Source organism: Esox lucius, chromosome 23 (genome assembly GCF_011004845.1).
Source record: "Esox lucius isolate fEsoLuc1 chromosome 23, fEsoLuc1.pri, whole genome shotgun sequence".
In the NCBI taxonomy this organism is placed as follows: Eukaryota; Metazoa; Chordata; class Actinopteri; order Esociformes; family Esocidae; genus Esox; species Esox lucius.
The window spans coordinates 18084789-18106457 of record NC_047591.1 but is presented as its reverse complement, the minus strand read 5'-3'; the positions used below and the strand labels follow the sequence as shown (position 1 = coordinate 18106457).

The window sequence follows — 21669 nt, the reverse complement described above, 5'->3', positions numbered from 1 at the left end:
AGCGGGTGGAAGAGGAGGAGGGAATGCTGAAGAGAAAGAGCAAGGAGTGGAGGGAATGATAAGGGAATCATAGAGGAAATAAGGGAGGGACATAGATGTTAATTATTCACTCACTAACTATGACTCAGAGAACCTTATCATTGGGAGTGACTACTGATGAGCAAGTCCAGATTTAACTGCCTTGCTCAGGGTCAGAAAACATCTTCATTTTGCCAGTTAAGGGTTTCAATCTAGCAACTTTTCGGGTCAGGTAATTTGAACACTATGCTACCCTGTTGGCCCTAACGAGTCTGGGGAGAGGGAGAGTACTGTAACGATAGACCTTTCACATTAGTGTCAGTATTTAGATCATTGTAATTTTTACCCCTGCTTGCATCTGACTGACGAACTGTATGTAGTTACAACCCAATGTGTTATTCCTTTACAAAGATAACACTGGGTTTTTCACACTGTGATTTATTTGTCATAGAAAATACATTATCCAGAAAGAATCACATTGACAACAACAGCTGGGTGAACGAGTTAAAGGTCCTCTAAAGTGCCTACCTAAGAAATGATAGGACACGCTGAGTAGGTGGTAGCAAGAAATGTTTAGAGAAAGTACATGAAAATCAGACTATTGTTCTGAAACAGGTAGAGATATGATTCACTCACCAGGAACGAAAGGGTGACGTCCTATCTACTTATCTTTCCTTCCTTGAACGCTACATGAGTAACACTTTATTCAAACTGTAAATGATATGACTGTTGTAATCTCCACCTCCACATAATATCACATACATGTCTGACTGAAACGCCACACTGTTTCTGTCAACGTAAATACATCACTCAGAATCTGAATCTTCTGCCAGGACTCTCCATACCGGTGCCCCTAATAGATGCCCAGCTTGTCCCAGAAGTCACAGACACGGTCCCTGGTGCCCGCCTGGGAATGGGAGTGCACGGTGAAGTTCATGAGTGCCCAGGAACCAGCGGCTGAGTAGCGGGGCCACGCCGGAGTGCGCTGCTGTCTGCAGAACCCGGTCTGCTGCACCCGAGACGCAGGGTCTCCCGCGTGGGCGAACTCGCCCCAGTAGCAGACCATCCGATTGGACAGCAGCCGCTCTGGCGTGGTCAGCGTGAAGTTGGCCACGGAGGCCGCGCCGAAGAGGAAGGGAAGCTCGGCGCCATGGCACACGTGCTCGTAGCAGGAGGGCTGACCCGACCAGACGCTGTGGTCAGACGCCACATGGTCGAAGATGTACATCCACACAGAGCTGCCGGCTTCAGTGCCCGCTCGCGCGGACTTGCGTGAGGGACACAGGAAAATGTAGTCTGTCACAATCTAGGAGGTTAGCAGAGAGGCATTGAGGTCAATAAAACACTATAAAACGTATGGCGATGGCAGATGGAAATATTTGGCACACAAAGATATGATCAGGGCTAAGTAACAAAGAAGCACATGCTGCCTAAAATTACAAGTGGTGGTTAAAAACTTAAAGGGGATGAAGGTGGCAAGTAAAAACCTCCGCAAAGAGTCCTTGTGTACATTTGTTAGACGGCTCATTCGTTTCTGAACAGAAATCATCACGAGGAAGCCTAAGGGCCTCTCCAGTGGCGCAGCACTGTGAGGAGCTTCTTCCTCGCGCCAAGCTGACCACCCCAGTCTAGGACTGTGTAGAACGCTGACTAGGTGCCCCGTGGGGGCCCCATTGCCTGGAGATCAGGGAGGCATCGTTAGCACGCATTCCACGTCTAATTGTGTTCTACCGAAGCCAACTGAGGTCATCAGGTGAGTGTGCGTGCCCTCATATGGGCTGACGCCGTCACGCACGCCGCCACGCACACGCCGTCACGCACGCTGTCGTCCCCCGGAAGAGCAGAGTGGGGAAAAATGTAAACCGGCAGGCTTATGTGTGCCACATAACGGATGCTGAAAGCCTTCTCACTCTTGTTACCTGGAAACCACACCACCATGTTAAGAATACACAGAGGACGGCCACCTACGCAGCACCGACACAAACACACGGCCAGGCAGGTGCTCACTCCTCCCCTCCAGGCAGGTACTCACTGAAGCACACTCAGGAGGCATTCTCTGACATGGCGCGTACATACAAACAGACATACGGTATACTCACAAATAAAAGTTGTGTTTGTGTGTGCAGCAGGTCCATAGTACGCACACACATTTTGTGTGACGATTTTATCACTGTAATCCGGCTACAAATCCCCCCCCCCCCCCATACCCCTTTTCTCCCCCATCACACTTTCCTTCTCTCCGCTCCAGCAGCAGCCTCTCACTCCCTCTCACTCCCTCCCCTTTCCCTAAGTGCAATAGCTGACATTGGAACCAACGCTCCACTCTCCCACCCCAAAATATCACACATTCACTCAGACACACACACATACACACACACACAGCTTGACAGTGAACTGTGCATATATACTAAACGGGTATGGGGGTGTCACCTCCTGTCCCCGCCTCTCTGAGCACACTCATATCTCAATTTAGATTCAAAACATTCACAGAGAGTGCCCTAGGCTATTTACCATCCAAGCTGTGTGTTTCACATTTTGAATCTTGGTTTGGACTGGGTTTCCTGCAGTGAAAAAATTTTTAAGCAAGTATTCACTGTCTGTTGTTCTCCTTACTGTGGAATGAATATGAGGGATAGCTTGGTATCTGTAGTAAATACAATCTATCATGAGCTTTTAGTGAAATGAAGTGACATTCAGCATTGGATTCCAGATGTCTCTGTAATAATATACTGTTTACAGCCATTTAAATGGGAATATTAGCAACTATGGAAAATGTGTCCAGGTTCATAAAAAGTTGGGTTTAGCGACAGTGAGAACTACTTCAAAGGGTTATATTGCCCCGCCCCCCCATCCTGGAAGCAATAGACAGAACTTTGTGGAATAAAATGATGGTACAGAATACACATGACTAATCAGAAAAACCTGCCAAGACAATTGTCCCAATACTTCAGGCACCATGAGAGTGACTTAATGGTGAAACTGATATGTACACAAATACACTGCAATAAAAGCTGTCACATTTGACTTTTGGAGTGTAGGGCCACAAGAAGAGAAAAATGCTTACTGTCCCTGTAATTACAGAGGGCTATATGCATGGAGGTGATCACACAAAAGCATGGCTAATAGTGGTTAACATTAGCCAACTCAAGCTAGCAACTATAGTTGTTTTAATGGGTTCTCTATCTGACAGTTGTGCATTGTGGGTAGTATTCCGAAGATATAGTCATATCTGTTATATACAGTCCCTAAAGAATCCACTGAAACTAGCTCAGTAACACAGTGCATCTGTTGGTTAAGTTAAACAATATGCGTACTCCATATTCTTCACTGATAAGAAAAGATGATCGTATAAGGTTACAGAGAAGAGTGATGTAACCTTCTTTGACAGGCACTCCGGCAACAACAATGGATTTGGATATGCTCTCTTATTTATTACTCTTTTGTCAGTGTCACTTGAATTGTTCCTGTCTCCTTTGATTCTGCGCTACTTCATTGTACAAGGTTGGTTTGAATCTAATGCATCACAACATATCTGAATTAGAGTAGGGGAAAGTTGCCCTTGGATGCAGATCGTTAGTCTGTTTTGGAAATGTTCCCCGATTAATGGTTCTTTCAGGAGGATGGCTGTGGGAGCATTAACAGAAAAAAAGGCTTTTTGTCCCCTCTGCTGGTCGTTTTGGGAAGTTGCACTTTGAAGAGCCAAACTATTACAAGCAACACATATATCTGCGTTAATTAAAGATGCGCTTCAGACACCACTTAGTTTAATTTCAGCCAGAGGTTTTGAAAGTGGAAGCATAAACAGTTCCCACCGTATAATCCATCCTCAGTTTTGCATAATGCATTATCACCTGCCAAAACCAAATAAATATATATTAAAAAAAAATTACTATTACATAATTCCTAAGATATCATACTTGTTTGGGCTGCTCCTTTAGAACTACATATATTAAAAAGTATACATACATACATATTCAGATACTAATTCAAATTCTGACTAAAATGATATGGATTCCCCTTAATTACTTTACTGATGACTTGGAAAAGATGGATCCACAGAGGATCCAATTGCCAGTGTATGTGGGTTAAGTGGCCCCGACACACTTATCTTAGCTCAGCTTTCTTCATGTCAGGATTGGGGTGGGGAAGCAGATTCCTGATCTGTACTTTATCCTGGAGCTTAGCGAGGCTCATCTGGATGTGGTGAGACAGTGCAAGGAGACAGCAGATGTGTCCTTGTCACGCTCCAAAGCCTCTCTACAGTTCACTGGCTCCTCAGACTGGGTGGTTCGGGACAGACGTGACGGTCCAGGCCTCACAACAACTGATCTGGGACCAGTGGTGGGCAACATTAATAGTTACTGTGTGCTATCTGAAATGACCGCATAATATTGCTTTCCCGAGTTGCTTACGAATATCAATTCAAATGTTTTTCCCTACTATATTATTAGTGTTGTATATATTGCTTGCTGCAAAACATGAGTTTTGGTCAAAAGAAGCCAGCAGGTACACATCACAGATTGAATGAGTTTTGGTATGGTGGGGAGACACTGTTCCACGTCAGTAACTACACATGATCCTAGATATACTACGAGTCTTCTGGCATTTTCAGGCTTTTTATTTGAAAGGAAAGATCTAGGAGAGAGTTTTTTGCAGAAAGAGAAGTAGGACGGACCACACGTGACGGGTTTTTGTTGAGACTGCAATGAGAATCCATTGTCTGGTGATGAACCTGCATTGCAAAACCTTTGCTTACTTTAATGATAATTCATCTCTCTCTAATACGTTTGTATGGAGGTTCCTAGGACTTTCTACCCAGATATGTCTTGAGGTTAGGATACATTCAGTACTTCTCACAAATTCAAAGTCATTGGACTGGCCGATGCATGACCAAAGGAAGTTTTATTCCAGTGTGCACTTGGGGACAAATAAGCGATCATTTGGAGGCCCCCTCCTGTGTTTTTTTTTACCTGAGCCAGCATGCCCCTTTTGTCAGTGTCCTTGTACAGGGGCAGGTACTCCCAGAGGATCTGGAATGTGTGCTGTTTGAATATGGCCGTGATGTAGACAATACTCTCCATGGTCGACACAGGCTTGGTGAAGACCCCGTTAACAAAGATAATGCCCTCCTCTGAAGTGGTCCCTAAAAGGTTAATGTACATAGAAACACTTCCTGATTAAGGTTAATGTACATAGAAACACTTCCTGATTAAACTGAAGCAAAATGTTCTAGTAAAATCCGGTAAATAAATAAAAAAAAGAACACTTCTTCACTAGTTGATGTTGATATGAGGAAAGCTGCTAAAAGCTGTACTGGTCAGATGTTAACGTGTTTCAGTAATACATACCGAGGAGGACGGGCTTCTCCTTCTGCCAGTGGCCTTTCTGGAATGCAGTGACAGCCTGCTCCTTGATCAGCTTTCCATCAATGTATGGCCCCCAGGTCTCAAAGACCTCCAGGAACCTGAAGGGATTGACAACTTTGGAACCTGAGAAAGAGAGACAAAAACAGTTAGTTATTCACCTCAATACACCAGGAGTGTTAGATGGTTCATTAGAAAGTCATGGCAGAGACAAAGGGCGAGGTTGGTGTCCTACTTGACTTCATCTGAGCAGCGAGAACCGCCTCAGGACTAAGGGAGAGCAGACACGCCATGTTGCTAACAGAGCAGTTGGCCTGCTTGGCGAAGTCCCTGCCCAGCTTCAGGGCGTCATGTCTGGAACAAAAGCAGTGACCACAGTCTTCCTCTGCCATTTGGGAACTTTAAGTAGTGACACTTGAATTTTGATCATTATTTTTTTTAATTAGTTTTCACCATTAGGAAACAAAATAACATAAGTGATTGAAGTAATTAATATACAGCTCCGGAAAAAATTAAGAGACCACTGCAACTTTTTCTTTCCTTTCCAAAAAAGTTGAATAGGAAAGTTTTGAGTGAGGAACAGAAGTGTTCAATTTGCAGCGGTCTCTTAATTTTAACCCTTCTGTTCCTCACTCAAAACCTTCCTTTTCGACTTTTTTGGAAAGGACTTTTTTGCTTTCCTCTGAAAATACACTGTACCTGTTTTTTGTTTTTTCTTTCCCCAAATAAATACAAATCTTACAGAATGCAATGACAGCTTGAGCTATTAATATTTTTTTATCAGTCATTAAAGTTAGCTTGTCTTATTTCTCTAGATAAATGTGCAAGTTAAAATGTTTATTAAAAGGGATGAGTAACATAGAATCTAGGCCAGAAATATAATAATCCAAAAGAGATTAAAAGCAAAGCGAGAATCAGTGGTTCAACAGGGTCCTCGTCACTGGGCACGTAATAACAAAACTCACAACAGGTAGCCGGGTGACTAGTGAGTGTCAGAGGTCAGAGATCACTCACCTGGTTTTGAGAGGGATTGAGAAAGGCAGGCTCTGCAGGACAGCCTGTTTGAACAGAGCCTTACTGCTCTCCATCATGAGGTGGAGGCTCACAGACTGGGCTCCTGCACTCTCCCCAAATACGGTCACCTGTGAATGTTAATAGGCCATGAATCAAGATCAGGTTTATTCATGGAGACAATGTACAAGTGTGTTTTTACTTTACGATCGAATGCCTTCAAATAAAAGACGCCCACCAGAGTGCCCACTAAATATGGGTGAAGTAAAGGCTATCCAAGATAAATACCCAAACCAATTTAGGATAAGTAGGGAATGTCAAAGTGAAGCTGACCAAACTGCAGAGAACAAAAGTTTAAAGCTTAAGTGGAAGAAACAGGAATTCTTATTCCAACTGGAATCATTCTTTTTCTTCTTCTTCTTATTGCTCATCTTCCTAAATAAATCCAACCCAACAAACTACCAAAATGAAAATAATACTAAATTGAACTACTACTTATCTGTTTAAAAAAAGATTCCAGTGGCTCTCATGACTGAGACACCCACCCCTCACCCACCCCTCTCACACCCCTCACCCACCCCTCACCCCACCCTCACCCACCCTCACCCACCCCTTACCCACCCCTCTCACACCCCTCACCCCACCCTCACCCACCCTCACCCACCCCTCACCCACCCTCATCCACCCCTCACACACCCCTCACCCACCCCTCACCCACCCCTCACCCACCCCTCACACACCCCTCACCCACCCCTCACCCACCCCTCACACACCCCTCACCCACCCCTCACCCACCCCTCACACACCCCTCACCTACCCTCATCCACCCCTCACCCACCCCTCACCCACCCCTCACACACCCCTCACCCACCCCTCACCCACCCCTCACACACCCCTCACCCACCCCTCACCCACCCCTCACCCACCCCTCACACACCCCTCACCCACCCCTCACACACCCCTCACCCACACTTCAGCATATCAAAAGAGCAGGAGGAAGGGGATTATATTTAAAAGTGTTTACCTTGTATTCCCTAACTAAAAGAAGCAATGGTAATGTATTTTGTTCTTGCCTTGTTGGGGTCACCTCCAAACAGAGCAATGTTCTGTTGTACCCAGACAAGAGCAGCCTGCTGATCCAAAATCCCATAGTTCCCAGTCGTAGATGTTTTCGGGTCTTTTCCAGTGACGAGGAAACCGAATGCCCCTGCAATAATTCAGCAATTCCCTTGGTCCATGACAAACAATATACAGTTGATAGGATCTAAAATCTAAAATTCAAGTGAAAGTCAACACACCCCTTCAAAAGTCTTCAAATATTGCTGCCTCAAAACCAAATATAAAAAGGAATTACATTGGCTTTAGACCTGGAGAACCTACCACATATTTTCAAACAGTAATTTATTACAATAATTTCGATATTTATAGAAAAAAGTATCTGTTTTTAGATTTATAAGAAACATTTGAATTTGTAAACAATCTTACAATTACATTAATCTTAATGTTTACATATTGATTAAAATGTTTACATTGATTGATAGATTGATTGATAGATTGATTGATAGATTGATTGATAGATTGATTGATACATTAATTGCGTATGTCTCCACACCGAACGGTGGAGCCCCTTTGACAGCCTTTACAGCTGTGAATTATCTGAAATACCATTTCAATTCATTTACATTTTAAGGTAGCAATTTGAAGACGGTGTGTAGACAGTTACTATACACAACACTTGAAACAAAATAAATTACACATCCATCTAAGGAGACTTGGAGCTTCGATGAAGGAAAACAGGTAAATTAGACTGGTCAGAGAGGAATGTAATTAATGGCATTAAACACTTTACTCTGTTTTCTCCTTACAGTTTCTATGTGTTTTATGTGGTTCCATTCATTCACATAATGCTACGCATTGCTTTCTATGTTTTCCTTCCAGCCTTCTCTAACACCCATACGAATAGTGATCTTTTCTCCACCGGGTGAAAGTCGACTCCATCCTCATTCCATTCTCCTTTTCTCTGTGTCATGGAAATCAATGGATTGTCACCTGTGGACTGGACTGGTAGCCTCCACTGATGAGAGGTTTGCTCAATGTCACAGATCGCTGTGCGATGTTTAATCCGATGAAAACGATACTGTTCTGAATGACCAGAACCCTGTGATTACGGTGGCCCAATTGGGGGTTAGGCCAGGGGACTGCACAACATCCTCTGCCTACCAATGAGGTGAGGCTGGGGAAGAATGGACAGAAGGAACTGGTGAAGTCCAAATCAGAAAACATCATTATACATGGAGCAATGTGATTTACAGTACACAAACCATCCAATTTGTTTTCTAATTTGGGCAATTTGGAGGGAAATGTCATCAGCAAACTTGATGTATGACACACACCACGTGAACACACACCAATGAATCGCACATGGTCTCTGTATCACATCTGCCCTGTTACAGATCTTGATGAAACTAGACCAATTTGTGCTTTTCCCTCGCTAACCCTTAAGGTTAATGGGATGAGAAGATTACCCTAGATCTCTACCAGGTGGAAACACAGCGGGGTAACCCTTAAGGTTAGGGAGATGAAAAGATAACCCTAGATCTCTACCAGGTGGAAACACAGCTGGGCCCACCCTTCAGGTTAGGGAGATGAAAAGATAACCCTAGATCTCTACCAGGTGGAAACACAGCTGGGCTCACCCTTCAGGTTAGGGAGATGAAAAGATAACCCTAGATCTCTACCAGGTGGAAACACAGCTGGGCTCACCCTTAAGGTTAGGGAGATGAAAAGATAACCCTAGATCTCTACCAGGTGGAAACACAGCTGGGCTCACCCTTAAGGTTAGGGAGATGAAAAGATAACCCTAGATCTCTACCGGGGGAAAAAACCCGTCTTACCTAGCCGGTAGTCAATGCTCACCACCACAGTGTGAGTGAAGTTACTGATGAACCTCCCGTCGTACAGGGGCTTTGATGCCGAGCCAGCGATGAAATCCCCCCCGTGGATCCACACCAGAACAGGCAGGGGTCTCGGTAGAGGGGAACTGAAGTTCACATCGCGGGGTACAAACACGTTGAGGTAGAGACAGTCCTCACTCACCTAGGAAACACCCACATTTCACACTTCTACGACCGAAAGCAAGCATCTTTTCAGACATTCTAGATGGCAAATAAATGATTTGCGGCTGAGGAATTGAATACATTATATTGTTTAACATCGACATGTCGCTCATGAAGTGCTGGTAGAACTCATGAGCTGACAAAAGGAACACCAAATCATTAATAGGCACTTGCATCAGTCAATTATTTTCCTACCTTCTGGGGGCACTCGTCAGATATGGGACTGCTGCAGCCTTGCATACAAGCACTCCTGGGGTACGTGGCGTCATACACCCCCAGCCACGGCGTCACGGGTCTAGGGGGAATCCAGCGGAATGCAGCCACAGGCGGGTCCGCGTATGGGATCCCATAAAATATGTGTGAGTGTTCTGCGGTAAGTCCCTTAATCACTCCGTCATTGGTCAAAACTACGGGACCGTAGTCGGGAAGGTGAGATACACGTGTTCCAGTGTTGAATGTGTCCGGGATTATTGGTTCCTCATCAGTCCAGATAGGAACGGAATCCTCTGAATCGTCAGGCTCCTTCGCTGAGAATGTGTCGAAGCGAAGTCCTCGGTTGATAAAACGAGGTATGTCTCTGTGAAGTATCCTTTTAATGAACTCAGCTAGGTCAATCTTTTCCTCGGATGTGGTCTCCTTCGCTACGGACAGGGAGACTAGGAAGCATAGCAACCAGAAAGGGTGACAGCTCTCCATCTTTCCTGACTATATTATTTTTTTAAACATTCCTAGGTTCTCAGTCAGATCACTCTTCAGTTGTTCTAGCGGGGGAAGCCTGTAGTTCCTTAGTTAAACACACACTGGTCTCGAGGGGACACCACTTTCACTTGTGTTAAGACCTTTCCTGTTCCTACCATATTTGGTAAAGAGAGGATGTCTAGTGGGAAGGAAAGGTTAGAAGACGAATCAAGGTTTAACTGGGTAGATATTGCGCATCTTTGCATCCACGAAACGCCTGACCTCTGTGCAATTTTCTGGTGGCTTAACCGCAGTCAGTTACAAACTGTTTTTTATATAGACTTCCTGAATATGTTTTTTGCTTAGAGGAAAAACAGTAGTGAAGACAAGTTCTGGTATGCAAGCACTTAAGAATATTAAGTTTAATTCATTTTACCTTAATTTTTTGCACGGACATACTATACGCTGAGACAAATGTATTTTATGCAGACAAGCCTTCCATATTTCATTAGTCCGTGCTTCACTCTGCCCACCTCTTTGATTGAGTGCCCAAAGTGTGACAGTGATTACTGTTGTAAAAGTCCCTTGTGAATTACCTTGGGTTCAGCAGGAACTGTCTTTAGTTCCTACGGTGGGCTGTGCAGATACCGAGGATACTTGTGACAGCAATTTGGCTAATTGGAAAATCATGGATAGCTCCAAGACAAAACGACCCTTGTCAGACCACTGTGAACTCGTGACTGAGATGCATGGGAAAACCTGGACCCTGTGATGCGCTTCCAGTAATGGGAGGCGGGTGGTCTTTCTTTTACCTAACAAGATGATAGGATCCCATGTGACGCTCAGCTCATTTCTGAAAGGACATTAATTAGCTTTTTTGTTTTGTGGTAATGATCTACTCAAACTGTTTCACATTTTTTAAATGTAAGACAATTATAGGAAATGTTCCTAATAAATAAATGTCAATACTTGATGGGAGCACCTTTAGCACAGGGGTTAATCATTTTGAAAAGGTCTGGATGACGTCTGGACGACAACAGACTTTTCAACACATCATTTAAAGCCATCCTGGCTTGTCTTAGTTTTTGACATACAAATTTTTGTTCAGAAGACTGTGACAGGTTTTTGTTAACATTTTAATTGGGCTTTACTCCTTTCATAGTATTACAAAATCAGCGATTGGTTTGGAAGACATTATAACAATGACAGGCAATCACCATCCTATTGAAACCGAAAGAGCATTCCAAACCTTACTACACACAAACTGCTGTGCACCTGAACATCATTTCAATCTGAGACAGGAGAAGTTTTTTTTTTTTAAACAAGATCGGATCACGTTTGAAAAACAGTGAGTTCTTGAGGAGCTTTCATCATATGAAGGGGGTAATCATGTGACCCACGTGTAGTTTTAAAACTTGCTATGTTATAATAATATCTGAGTGAGAATGACTAACAAACTCATTGGGGGGGCCCTCGAAGTTCAAGGCATGTGCCATGCATTCCTGGCCAGTGTTTGGGCATAACAACTACCAGTTAAGACTACAGAAAACATTTCGCAAATGCATTTGGAGTATTCTAGTTGAATTCTCAGTAGTAACATCCCCACTGAGTTCTTGTACTTTCTTTTAGTGAGGACCTCCTAGAGGCCAGGGCCCTGGTGCAATCACTTGGGTCTGGAGCTGATCCTGAGGATATGTTTGTAACCCCAGGGACGGTGGAGTTTCTTGGGATCCAAATAAAAATGTAAAAGTAAACCTTGCCTCAGTCTGCTGAATCTCTATACCTGGGATATAGCTCTTGTTTCTTTCATGCCGAAGACACACCAGAACGGTTGTCTACCTGACTGATATCGCATTGATTATTCAAAGACACATTTGAATATTGCTATCTATTAGTGACTCCTAACTAGATTCACAAAACGTTGTGAAACATTGGTAAAATCATATTTCAATTATTTGCTGTTAAAGGTTAAATATTTTTTTGCTGCACTAAATGCTTTCACCAAGAACAAACAGTGTTGTATGAGGTAATTAACAATGAAAACGTCTGTGTTTTTATTAGACAGTTTATCTTATTTTTCCAGTCAATTGTGTACATATATTTTTTTTTTTATCTGCAAAATTAGCAGTGGTTGGGCAGACTTTTAGAAGTCACTTTGATCTTTTTAATAAAACCAACTATTTATAAAAGAGTCCAAGTTTGGACTACCTTCACCCAATCTATTAGGACCAGTAAACATTTATAACACGTTGTTTTAAGGTTGAGTTGCCTTATATAAGCATGAATACCAGCTTTCATAAAGCGTTCACTACTACAGCTTAATAAACAGCGAAATCAGTTATTTGTACAAACATAATTTATCAATGAGAATGAATGCAGGCTATCATGTTTTGCGGTTTCTTGCTTTTTTCACATTGGCATTAATGAAAATAGTAAATGTAATTCTTTGGGAAAATTACGGCCATACAGACCGAGTTGACTATATGGCTTTAAGTCAAAATTAAATACAATTTTTAATAATCTTCATATAAGGTCAATAAGATGCGTTTATAGCATTAACACTAGCCTACAGGCTATGTTCTACGGTCTTAACCATGACAGATGTTTGTCCAAGTCACACCTACGAAGACAACCGGACCTCTCAGATTGACCAGCACCTGTCAATCATTATTAGTCGGTGACGTCAGGTCAATAGTTTATTGCCACCAACTTAATGACGCTTACCTGACGCTAAATAACTGTTCCAAGATATATGCAGGTTGCAAATATACCTGATTTCGATTTGTATGATTAATTGAATGGTAAATTAAGTGGATATGACGGTTATCAAAGCACACAGTCTTTCCTTTCGTAGGAGCTTTTTCACGTTTCCATTTATCTTGTTCGTACTTGTACCCCTGAACACGATATATTTCGGTAAGTAGCCTAAAATGCGGGCGATGTGTGTTGTTTTATTTGACATTTAGGCTACAATGTTGATGCTATATTCAAGTCGATTACGTATAATATTGTTTTAAGACAACGTGTTTCCACTTATCAATTCTGTGGATTTTCACAATAATGTTTTTGTGCCACTATTTTCAGGAAGCTGTAATAATTTTACATTCTCCATATGTTGGAAGATCAGTAGGTAAATTAATCCTATTTCATAGCTAAGAAACACAATTACACCAAACGTTAGAGCAATGTTTTTTGGACTTTTGTACTAGGTCTATGTCTTTCTCATTCTAATTTTCTACAGTTGGCCAGAAGGAAATATATGGCTGAACAACAACAAACTGAAATCTATTTGGCGACCAGACACATTTTCATCTTTAACAGTTGCCACCATGGTGGAGCACAATTTGACACTTGAATATGGTGCCGTTGTTCATGAGTGGACATTCTCTATTCTGCCAAGTAAGTTGACCTGCTGCCTTTGACCCATAATTAAGATTTTATCTAAGAACCTATCCAGTGACATTCATGAGGTTAGGGTACTGTATAATCCTGCTCTTCTCCTCTTGAAGGTTCTAATACAATTATGTTCATTAGTAAACAAAAACCTGAAGAGCAGCCTGTCAGTGCTCTGGTGGGTGGACTATATTATATACACAAATACATTTTTATAATGTATGACCAAAATGTGCCTCTGAATGTCCTTGCTAAAATTATCCCCCTTAGGAAGACCTGAAGATGTTCTCCGTTGATGAGGTGTTTGCCTGTGAAAACAGCCCTCTGTACCTCTATCGTGACCTAGACTTCATCCTCATGCTCGGTAAAAGTGCATTGCTTCTCTGTTCTTTAGAGACTGAGGCAGCCAGGGGGAAAACGAGAAAATAAAGGGAGGTAAATAAATCGAAGACGGAGGGGAGGTGAATACATGGGCGAGAGATGGGGAAAGGTGCATTATGAAATTGTTCAATGTGTAGCCCGTGCAAGAGTGTTAAAAACCGCAGAGAAAGAGAGCTCACTCTTCAGTGTCATGCTCGCTTATACACTTGTGACCCCCCCCCCCCCCCCCCCCCCCCCCCCCGGCCTCCTTTCCAGGTCACACCGTGCGCCATCCTCTGAAGCTGGAGTCCAGAACCGCATCCATGTTACTGGTGACCTGGAACAAGGCGCCGCCCCTGGCCCCCGCTGACCCCGCCCCCAGCCACTCGGTGTCCCTCTACCACTCTGAGATGAAGGCCTACGCTGTCCTCAGTGTGGACAGCACCCGGTCCAGCCACTACCGCTTCACAGGCCTAGAGTCATGCACTCCCCATGTCGCCTGTGTGGGGATAGCTGGCAGCCACTCGCTCAGCTGCCTCTCCACTATCACAGGTAGAGTTGGAATGGTGGTGGGGGGGCGGTTTCGTCAGTGTGCACTGTGAACGTTTTGCAACGACGGAAAGGGGCTTCTTTGATGCATTCGGACGATTTTGGCACGTGTAGCCTTGGTAAACCTGTCCCCCGAAAAAAAGAAAAAAAAATGAAAGCCATAAATAACAGCAATACCGGTAGATTAGTACAGATTCATGTCCCCTATCCTGAGCTCTGTACTGTTGTCTTTTATGATATTTTATTATCATATTATATTATTGCATTTTGTTGTTGTTTCTGTTATGTAATTTCTATTAATATCCAGACCCAGATGTCCCCAGACACTTCCAGGTGACATTGCGCGACACCTCTAGTGTGACTGTATCCTGGGGCTGTCCCGAGAACTGCAAGTACTCCCTCTTCCTTGTCACGGTTTTCTACCTCAACGGGACCAACCACATCTTGGAGGAGAGATCCTACAAGCACTCGTCGGACAGCTTTGTGTTCACCCAGTCTAACCTGACGTCATGCAGCAGGGTGAGGTTTGGCCTACAGACGGTGTGTAAGGCCGGCATGGATACTCGCCGCAGCAAAATGCTCCTCATTGACGGGAATGCTGGTAAGATCCACTTAGGGAATGCTTTACTAGGGTGATTCTCTGTAGTTTGTAAGAGGCGCTGTGTAGAATTCTGCCTTTAACGTTTACAAGACTGATTCTGGATGTCCAGTTGTTTACGCTTGTGTTTATGCTAGTACTACAGTAAAAATTACATACGGCACCTTTAACTAGTCCTCTCCTTAATTGTCTTTATCCTCTCAAATGCACCAATCTAAGGAGGTTAGAGCGGTTCAGACAGGTTCTTTCACCAATACAGGAGAAAAGAGTCAAGGAGAGATGGCAATTTCCATGTGTTAAAAAGGCACCCTCCTCCACATTTCTCCTTTCTCCTCCTTTGCCTATGGTTGACACGCTGGGAAAACACATGGGTTGTCCTTTTAGTCCAATCAGAAATCGAGGACTTGCGGCAGACCGGCTCAGGACCTGAGAACTACACCCTGTCCTGGATGGTGAGGAACACTTCCTCTGTCGCTGCGTTCAGGATCTACCACCAGGGGGTGCTCCACACCACCACACTGCTCACCAGTCACACGGTGGCGGCCCTACAGCCCTGTTCCCAGTACACCGCCAGATTGGAGGCCCTCTGTGGGGAGAACGTGGTCATGAGCGCCAAGACCGTACGTGCTCGCACAGGTAAGCTGGCGGGACACTGACCTCAAGGGCCATTTTGAGCGGTGGCGGGACCGAAGTTGGGCTGGCTCTCGTACTTATTTTCATCTACGTTAGAGATCAACCTGTACCTTACTCCGGTCTCCTAGGACCCAGGGGTGTTTCAGAACTGAGCTATCGTCCTAAGGACTCTACTGCACTGTGGATGGCTGGGACGGGGTCGCCTGTGTCCTTCCAGTACAGGTTGGCTTATGTCAACGGCTCCACCATCCACGAAGGGCGGCTGATGGAGCCTTGGCTCCACCTCCCTGGGCTCGTTGAGGGCTGGCCCTACGCCCTGGACGTGTGGGAGGAGTGTGACGGAGAGTGGAGCGCCGACCCGGCCCTGGTTTGTTTTAATGGAGCCAATGTGCCCATCAACCACACTGTGCTGCCGCCCGTGCCCTCCGTGAGCACTAATGAAGACCTAGGTTGGTGTCATCTGGGGGTCAGCGTCGTGGAACATTTAGAATATGTAGTAACCGTGCCTTTCTGAAATGTAGCGTAAGGCATCATATCCACTCCATAACATTTCAGCCTGAAATGTATGATTGGTTTGGAAGCCTTGAACTTACTTGTGATTCTGCATGCATTGAATGTACTGGAGTTGTTTCCCTCTAATGCTACTGTTCTATGAAGACATTTTCTCACACTGAACTAGATGATATTCGTTTCTGACAGGGAGCTGGTTCACATTCATACTCAGACTCTCAATGTAAACCGTATCTATGGGATTGTGTCGCTGTAGGGTTGATGTTTCCAAGGCCTTCCCTGGCCATCGTTGTGCCTTGGTCTCTGGGTGCTGACCTCCAGGACCCCAGGAGCGAGCCCAGAGCAGAGCTGGAGCGTGTTGTCACAAACAAAGTATGTGTGTTTGAGCATCAAATTGAAGACAGACATTAGGCAACAAGTGAACGAACCAACAGAATCCCGTGGGGGGGGGGCTACTTAGACCTGTTGATTTTTGACTGTCAATTTTAGTTTTGAATGTCGTAAAAGGTTTTTGTTGTGTGGCTCGTTGAACCGTGTCGTTCCTGTTGCTGACTTCTATTTGTCCGTCTAGCTGGAGAAACTCCTGGAAGGCTACCCGGGTAAGATCAACATACAGTTGGTTGCATTTGAGAACCTGGAAGTTGAAAACAGAACCAAGATTACATTTCAAGTATTTGACGCTTCCACGAGCAGCGAAAACCTGCTGCTACCAATTGAGGTTCAGCTGAAACACATCCAGCCGCCGCAGTCTTTCAACATCACAATCGATGACGGGATCATTTACTGGGATGGTAAGAAGAAATGAGCATGGCGTCACTTCAGATTAGTTTCAGCGTTAAATGGAGTTTAACCCGGGGTGTTTTAAACTATTTATTTCTGTTTACCTAGGTCTGTAACTTGTCCCATATTTCTTGAAATATAATTTCTAAGCTCACTCAACTATGTAACCTATGTCCATTATGAAGACTGCTCCCGTGTTATTATGGTGCCCCCCCCCCCATAATAACATAATGGACATAGGTTACATACTTGAGTGAGCTTAGAAGGGGTCTGAAACTGACCCAAGATCAGTGCTAAAGGTGCCACCTTAACCTACTCCCCGTTTTGGACAGACCCAGATGAGTGTGCGTCCCCTGATCAGAACAAGTGTGAACCGGGGTCCGTCTGCATCAACACCCTGGACTCCTACAGCTGTGTGTGTCCGCATGGCTTCTATGACGTAGGCCCCATCTTCAACCCGTCTCCTAGCACTTCATCCTATCCCATCTGTCGTGGTGAGCTAGCTACTGTTTACTGTTAGTCTGTTCATTTCTGTGCCCACTAAGCCATTTTTGTTTGTCAGTTTGTGTTCATTACATTTCAGAAAATTATTGTATTTTGTTATAGGTGTGTGTGTGTGTATATATAGTTTTGCAAAGGGAAACCAGCATTTTTATTGAAGTTCAGGAAATTTCTCCTGATTTCAGTCAGTTTTCTATTTTGTGCCACACTTTTTATTCTGTGTCAAAAACAATCAAATTCAATAATTAATTCCACCAGAAAAGGGGATGTTTGCCCAATGTCTGGATGGGTTTATGGTCGGAGGCATAGCCAAAACATTTCTGATGGACTACTTCGGGGGCAACGTGAACATCGTCCTCAATGCAGGCCAGTGCACAATGAACGAGAGCGAGACGCTTTACCACTTCCGCATGCTTCGCACGCCCCCACAGTGCGGGACGACACGGCTGGTGAGTGCCCGGGCCGCTCGGATGGAGGACGTGGGGCGCCTCACAAATCAGGGGGCCTGAACTGGTCATGTGCAAGGAGGTTATGAAGAAAGCTGACGGGACACACCGGATGCTTGCCAAAGATGAGCGTAATGTGGTAATCGTAAGAAGCTGTTTCTTGATGTGGTATCGTGTTTGTGACCATCCAGGTGAACAGAACAGACATCGAGTTCCGCAACACTCTGACAGTGACCCTGAGCAGAGACGAGATCATCACGCGACGCGATCTTAAGGTTATCTGGAAGTGCATCTATCCCCGAAGCCATGTCCACAATGCCCAGATAAACCTAGATCTGGAATGGTGAGAAATGTCAGGTTGGAGTAATGTTTGAGGGCGGCAGATTGCACTGATAATGTGGCCTACCTGGAAAAATGCAAGGTCGAAAAGGTCATATTAAACCCAGGCTTTTTATTGATTACATCCATCAAAAGCATAATACAACCTTTGAACTGACCCCTTCAGGATCACCTCCTATTCTGTACTGCAGTACAACTCCTCCCTCGAGCTGGGGCTGGCCATGACCATGTACAGCGACGACTCCTTCTCCCACAGCTACAGAGATGCCATCACCCTCGGCTACAGCGACGTGCTTTTCTTTGAGGTGGCCCTACTAACGAACAACACATTTGCCTCTGAGGTTCTACTGGAAGTGGTTTCCTGCTGGGCCACTGAGAGCCCAGATCCACAGGATGAAACCAAGGGCTTCTTTCTCCAGCATAGGTGTGTAATGATCCTGTCATTGGTTGGTGTACACCGTTGCCAATTTGCATTTTACAACAAAGAACACTTAGTGGAATTATAAAAGTGATTGGGGAATAGGTTTCATTCGTGAAATGTTTGGCATTGGTTAATATGTGGTACCCTGACTGTTTCGTTCCCTGGTTGAAGTATTTTCCTTTTTTAATGCCTACTTTGCACAACTCTAAAATTCTTTTTTTTTTAATAATAAGCTAATTGCCGTATTTTTCTCCCTCAGCTGCCCTACTGACACAACTTTTGAATGGTTGTCTGTGAACGGGGCCGCGCAGGAGAGCAGGTTCTCCGTTCAGATGTTCGCTCTGCCCAGAGAGTTACCCATCTACATGCACTGCATGGCCAAGATATGCTCTCCCTTTGAGGATTGTACTAAGGTGAACTAAAGTTCGAGTTTGCCATTATCAGTACTTCTGTTTTTAGAACAAACAAATCAGGACAAATGCAACATATGCAATGGGGAGAACAAGTATTTGATACGCTGCCGATTTTGCAGGTTTTCCCACTTACAAAGCATGTAGAAGTCTACATAGGTACTCAACTGTGAGTGAAGGAATCTAAAACAAAAATCCAGAAAATCACCTTGTATGATTAAGTAATTAGCATTTTATTGCATGAAATAAGTATTTGATACATCAGAAAAGCAGAACTTAATATTTGGTACAGAAACATTTGTTAGCAATTACAGAGATCATGTTTCCTGTAGTTCTTGACCAGATTTGCACACACTGCAGCAGGGATTTTGGCCCACTCCTCCATACAGACCTTCTCCAGATCCTTCAGGTTTGTCGCTGGGCAATACGGCCTTTCAGCTCCCTCCAAAGATTTTCTACTGGGTTCAGGTCTGGAGACTGGCTAGGCCCCTCCAGGACCTTGATATGCTTCTTACGGAGCCGCCACTTCGATGCCCTGGCTTTGTGTTTTGGGTCGTTGTCATGCTGGAAGACCCAGCCACGACCCATCTTCAATGCTCTTACTGAGGGAAGGAGGTTGTTGGCAAAGATCTCACGATACATGGCCCCATCCATCCTCCCCTCAATACGGTGCAGTCGTCCTGTCCCCTTTGCAGAAAAGCATCCCCAAAGAATGATGTTTCCACCTCCATGCTTCATGGTTTGATGGTGGTGTTTAGATCACGGCGAGTGGAGTTTAGACCAAAAAGCTCTATTTTTGTCTCATCAGACCACATGACCTTCTCCAATTCCTCATCTGGATCATCCAGATGGTAATTGGCAAACTTCAGATGGGCCTGGACAGGGGGGAGCAGGGGGACCTTGCATGCACTGCAAGATTTTAATCCATGACGGCGTAGTGTGTTACTAATGGTTTTCTTTGAGACTGTGGTCTCAGCACTCTTCAGGTCATTGACCGGGTCCTGTCGTGTAGTTCTGGGCTGATCCCTCACCTTCCTCATGATCATTGATGCCCCACGAGGTGAGATCTTGCATGGAGCCCCAGACCAAGGGAGATTGACCGTCATCTTGAACTTCTTCCATTTTCTAATAATTGCGCCAACAGTTATTGCCTTCTCACCAAGCTGCTTGCCTATTGTGCTCTAGCCCATCCCAGCCTTGTGCAGGTCTACCATTTTATCCCTGATGTCCATACACAGCTCTCTGGTCTTGGCCATTGTGGAGAGGTTTGAGTGTATGGACAGGTGTCTTTTATACAGGTAAAGAGTTCAAACAGGTGCAGTTAATACAGGCAATGAGTGGAGAACAGGAGGGCTTCTTAAAGAAAAACTAACAGGTCTGTGAGAGCTGGAATTCTTACTGGTTGGTAGGTGATCAAATACTTATGTCATGCAATAAAATGCAGATTAATTATTTAGAAATCATACAATGTGATTTTCAGGATTTTTGTTTTAGATTCCGTCTCTCACAGTTGAAGTGTACCTATGATAAAAAATTACAGACCTCTACATGCTTTGTAAGTAGGAAAACCTGCAAAATCGGCAGTGTATCAAATACTTGTTCACCCCACTGTAGGCCTCACAGATATACTTTTAAAAAAAACAGCCATTGAATGGTGAATTTGATATACAGGTGTATATAGGAAAATGTTTGGTTGCTCAAACAAATTGATTGAACAGAAATGCCAATACCTTTTTCCTCATTCTTTCTGACACAATGTTGATTTGTGATAGACTTGTGAACTTTCTATTTCAAGTCCTTTGTTCTGTTTACAGGACTGTGTCACCCAAAGAGTTTCAAAGAGATCAATCACTAAATGGGGTGTTGACCCCAGACGGTCTGCAATAGTGTCAGTGGGACCACTGACTGTCACCAGCAGTGAGACACCTGGGACCAAAAGCTCCAACTGTGAGTTGTTGTAGGTCCATCCAGTGAAATGAAACATCTGAAAGTGGTGATTAAATATAGAATACAAAATGTAAAATGTATAATATGTATCAATTGAAATCTTGTATTTCTGGACCTGATTACTGATTAAGCTGTTGTAGTGTCCGGATGCTCCCAATGTCATAAATCCCTATGTGATTCCTTGCAGGGCAAGAGGTTGGGACAATGGCCTTTGTTGTGGGAGGATCCATCAGCATGCTGATGTTGACAGTGCTTGGTGTGAGCTTAACCAAAGCTTTTATGAATTATTATGAGCGAGCAAGGCCTTAATAAACACATGGAGCCAAGTTCACTTGTCCTTCATTCTTTATGTTCCAAAGATGTCTTCACCACAATGAAATGGCAAAAATGACACCAGGTGCACAGTGATTACTAAATCTACGGCTATCCTGTTTGTAGGCTACTAGGCCTCTGAGTAGTGAAGCCTCTGTAGATATGCTGAGGAAAATACTGCAGATGGTGATGGCTGACATCCACGCAAATGTCCCAGAGTTTTTTCAACCTCAGTGTCTTTCTTGACACCCATTTTATTCTCCTGTTGACTTAGAAACGTAATG

The 21669-nt window shown here is 44.2% G+C and overlaps 2 protein-coding genes across 4 annotated transcripts; one reads left to right on the top strand and one right to left on the bottom strand.

Annotated features, from left to right (window-relative positions):
- Nucleotides 1-290: 290 nt before the first annotated feature.
- LOC105020329 (crystal protein) lies at nucleotides 291-11069 on the bottom strand. Its single transcript, XM_010887269.3, has 8 exons — nucleotides 9704-11069; nucleotides 9287-9488; nucleotides 7466-7599; nucleotides 6396-6523; nucleotides 5617-5735; nucleotides 5367-5507; nucleotides 4989-5161; nucleotides 291-1324 (listed from the first exon to the last, which is right to left on the bottom strand). The coding sequence occupies exons 1-8, from the start codon at nucleotides 10202-10204 to the stop codon at nucleotides 872-874; spliced, it is 1851 nt and encodes a 616-aa protein (XP_010885571.2). The 5' UTR covers nucleotides 10205-11069; the 3' UTR covers nucleotides 291-871.
- A 1646-nt stretch (nucleotides 11070-12715) lies between these two features.
- On the top strand, nucleotides 12716-21490 carry LOC105020330. Of its 3 annotated transcripts, XM_010887270.4 has the most exons (19): nucleotides 12716-12873; nucleotides 13041-13102; nucleotides 13271-13316; nucleotides 13428-13585; nucleotides 13696-13757; nucleotides 13850-13943; nucleotides 14216-14491; nucleotides 14796-15089; nucleotides 15471-15722; nucleotides 15848-16168; nucleotides 16486-16601; nucleotides 16801-17020; nucleotides 17342-17503; nucleotides 17769-17959; nucleotides 18148-18299; nucleotides 18462-18719; nucleotides 18976-19129; nucleotides 20941-21073; nucleotides 21261-21490. In XM_010887270.4, exons 1-19 carry the CDS (start codon nucleotides 12788-12790, stop codon nucleotides 21380-21382), a joined length of 3159 nt encoding a protein of 1052 aa, XP_010885572.2. In that variant the 5' UTR covers nucleotides 12716-12787; the 3' UTR covers nucleotides 21383-21490. The 3 variants fall into 3 exon arrangements, with proteins under 3 accessions (XP_010885572.2, XP_034145896.1, XP_034145897.1); XM_034290005.1 differs by lacking the exon at nucleotides 12716-12873 and having other exon boundaries at nucleotides 12898-13102; nucleotides 21261-21488; XM_034290006.1 differs by lacking the exons at nucleotides 12716-12873; nucleotides 13041-13102 and having other exon boundaries at nucleotides 13265-13312; nucleotides 21261-21484.
- The last annotated feature ends 179 nt before the right edge of the window (nucleotides 21491-21669 follow it).

Excerpts from the sequence above, each read along its gene's own strand:
- LOC105020329 (XM_010887269.3), bottom strand. The coding sequence starts at position 10,204 with ATGGAGAGCTGTCACCCTTTCTGGTTGCTATGCTTCCTAGTCTCCCTG. Across the intron at positions 7,600-9,286 it reads GAGCATTGACTACCGGCTAG|GGGCATTCGGTTTCCTCGTC; the intron begins GTAAGACGGGTT and ends GAATTATTGCAG. Across the intron at positions 5,508-5,616 it reads CGCTGCTCAGATGAAGTCAA|GTTCCAAAGTTGTCAATCCC; the intron begins GTAGGACACCAA and ends TCTCTTTCTCAG.
- LOC105020330 (XM_010887270.4), top strand. The coding sequence starts at position 12,788 with ATGTTTGTCCAAGTCACACCTACGAAGACAACCGGACCTCTCAGATTG. Across the intron at positions 13,586-13,695 it reads GACATTCTCTATTCTGCCAA|GTTCTAATACAATTATGTTC; the intron begins GTAAGTTGACCT and ends CTCCTCTTGAAG. Across the intron at positions 15,090-15,470 it reads CCTCATTGACGGGAATGCTG|TCCAATCAGAAATCGAGGAC; the intron begins GTAAGATCCACT and ends TTGTCCTTTTAG.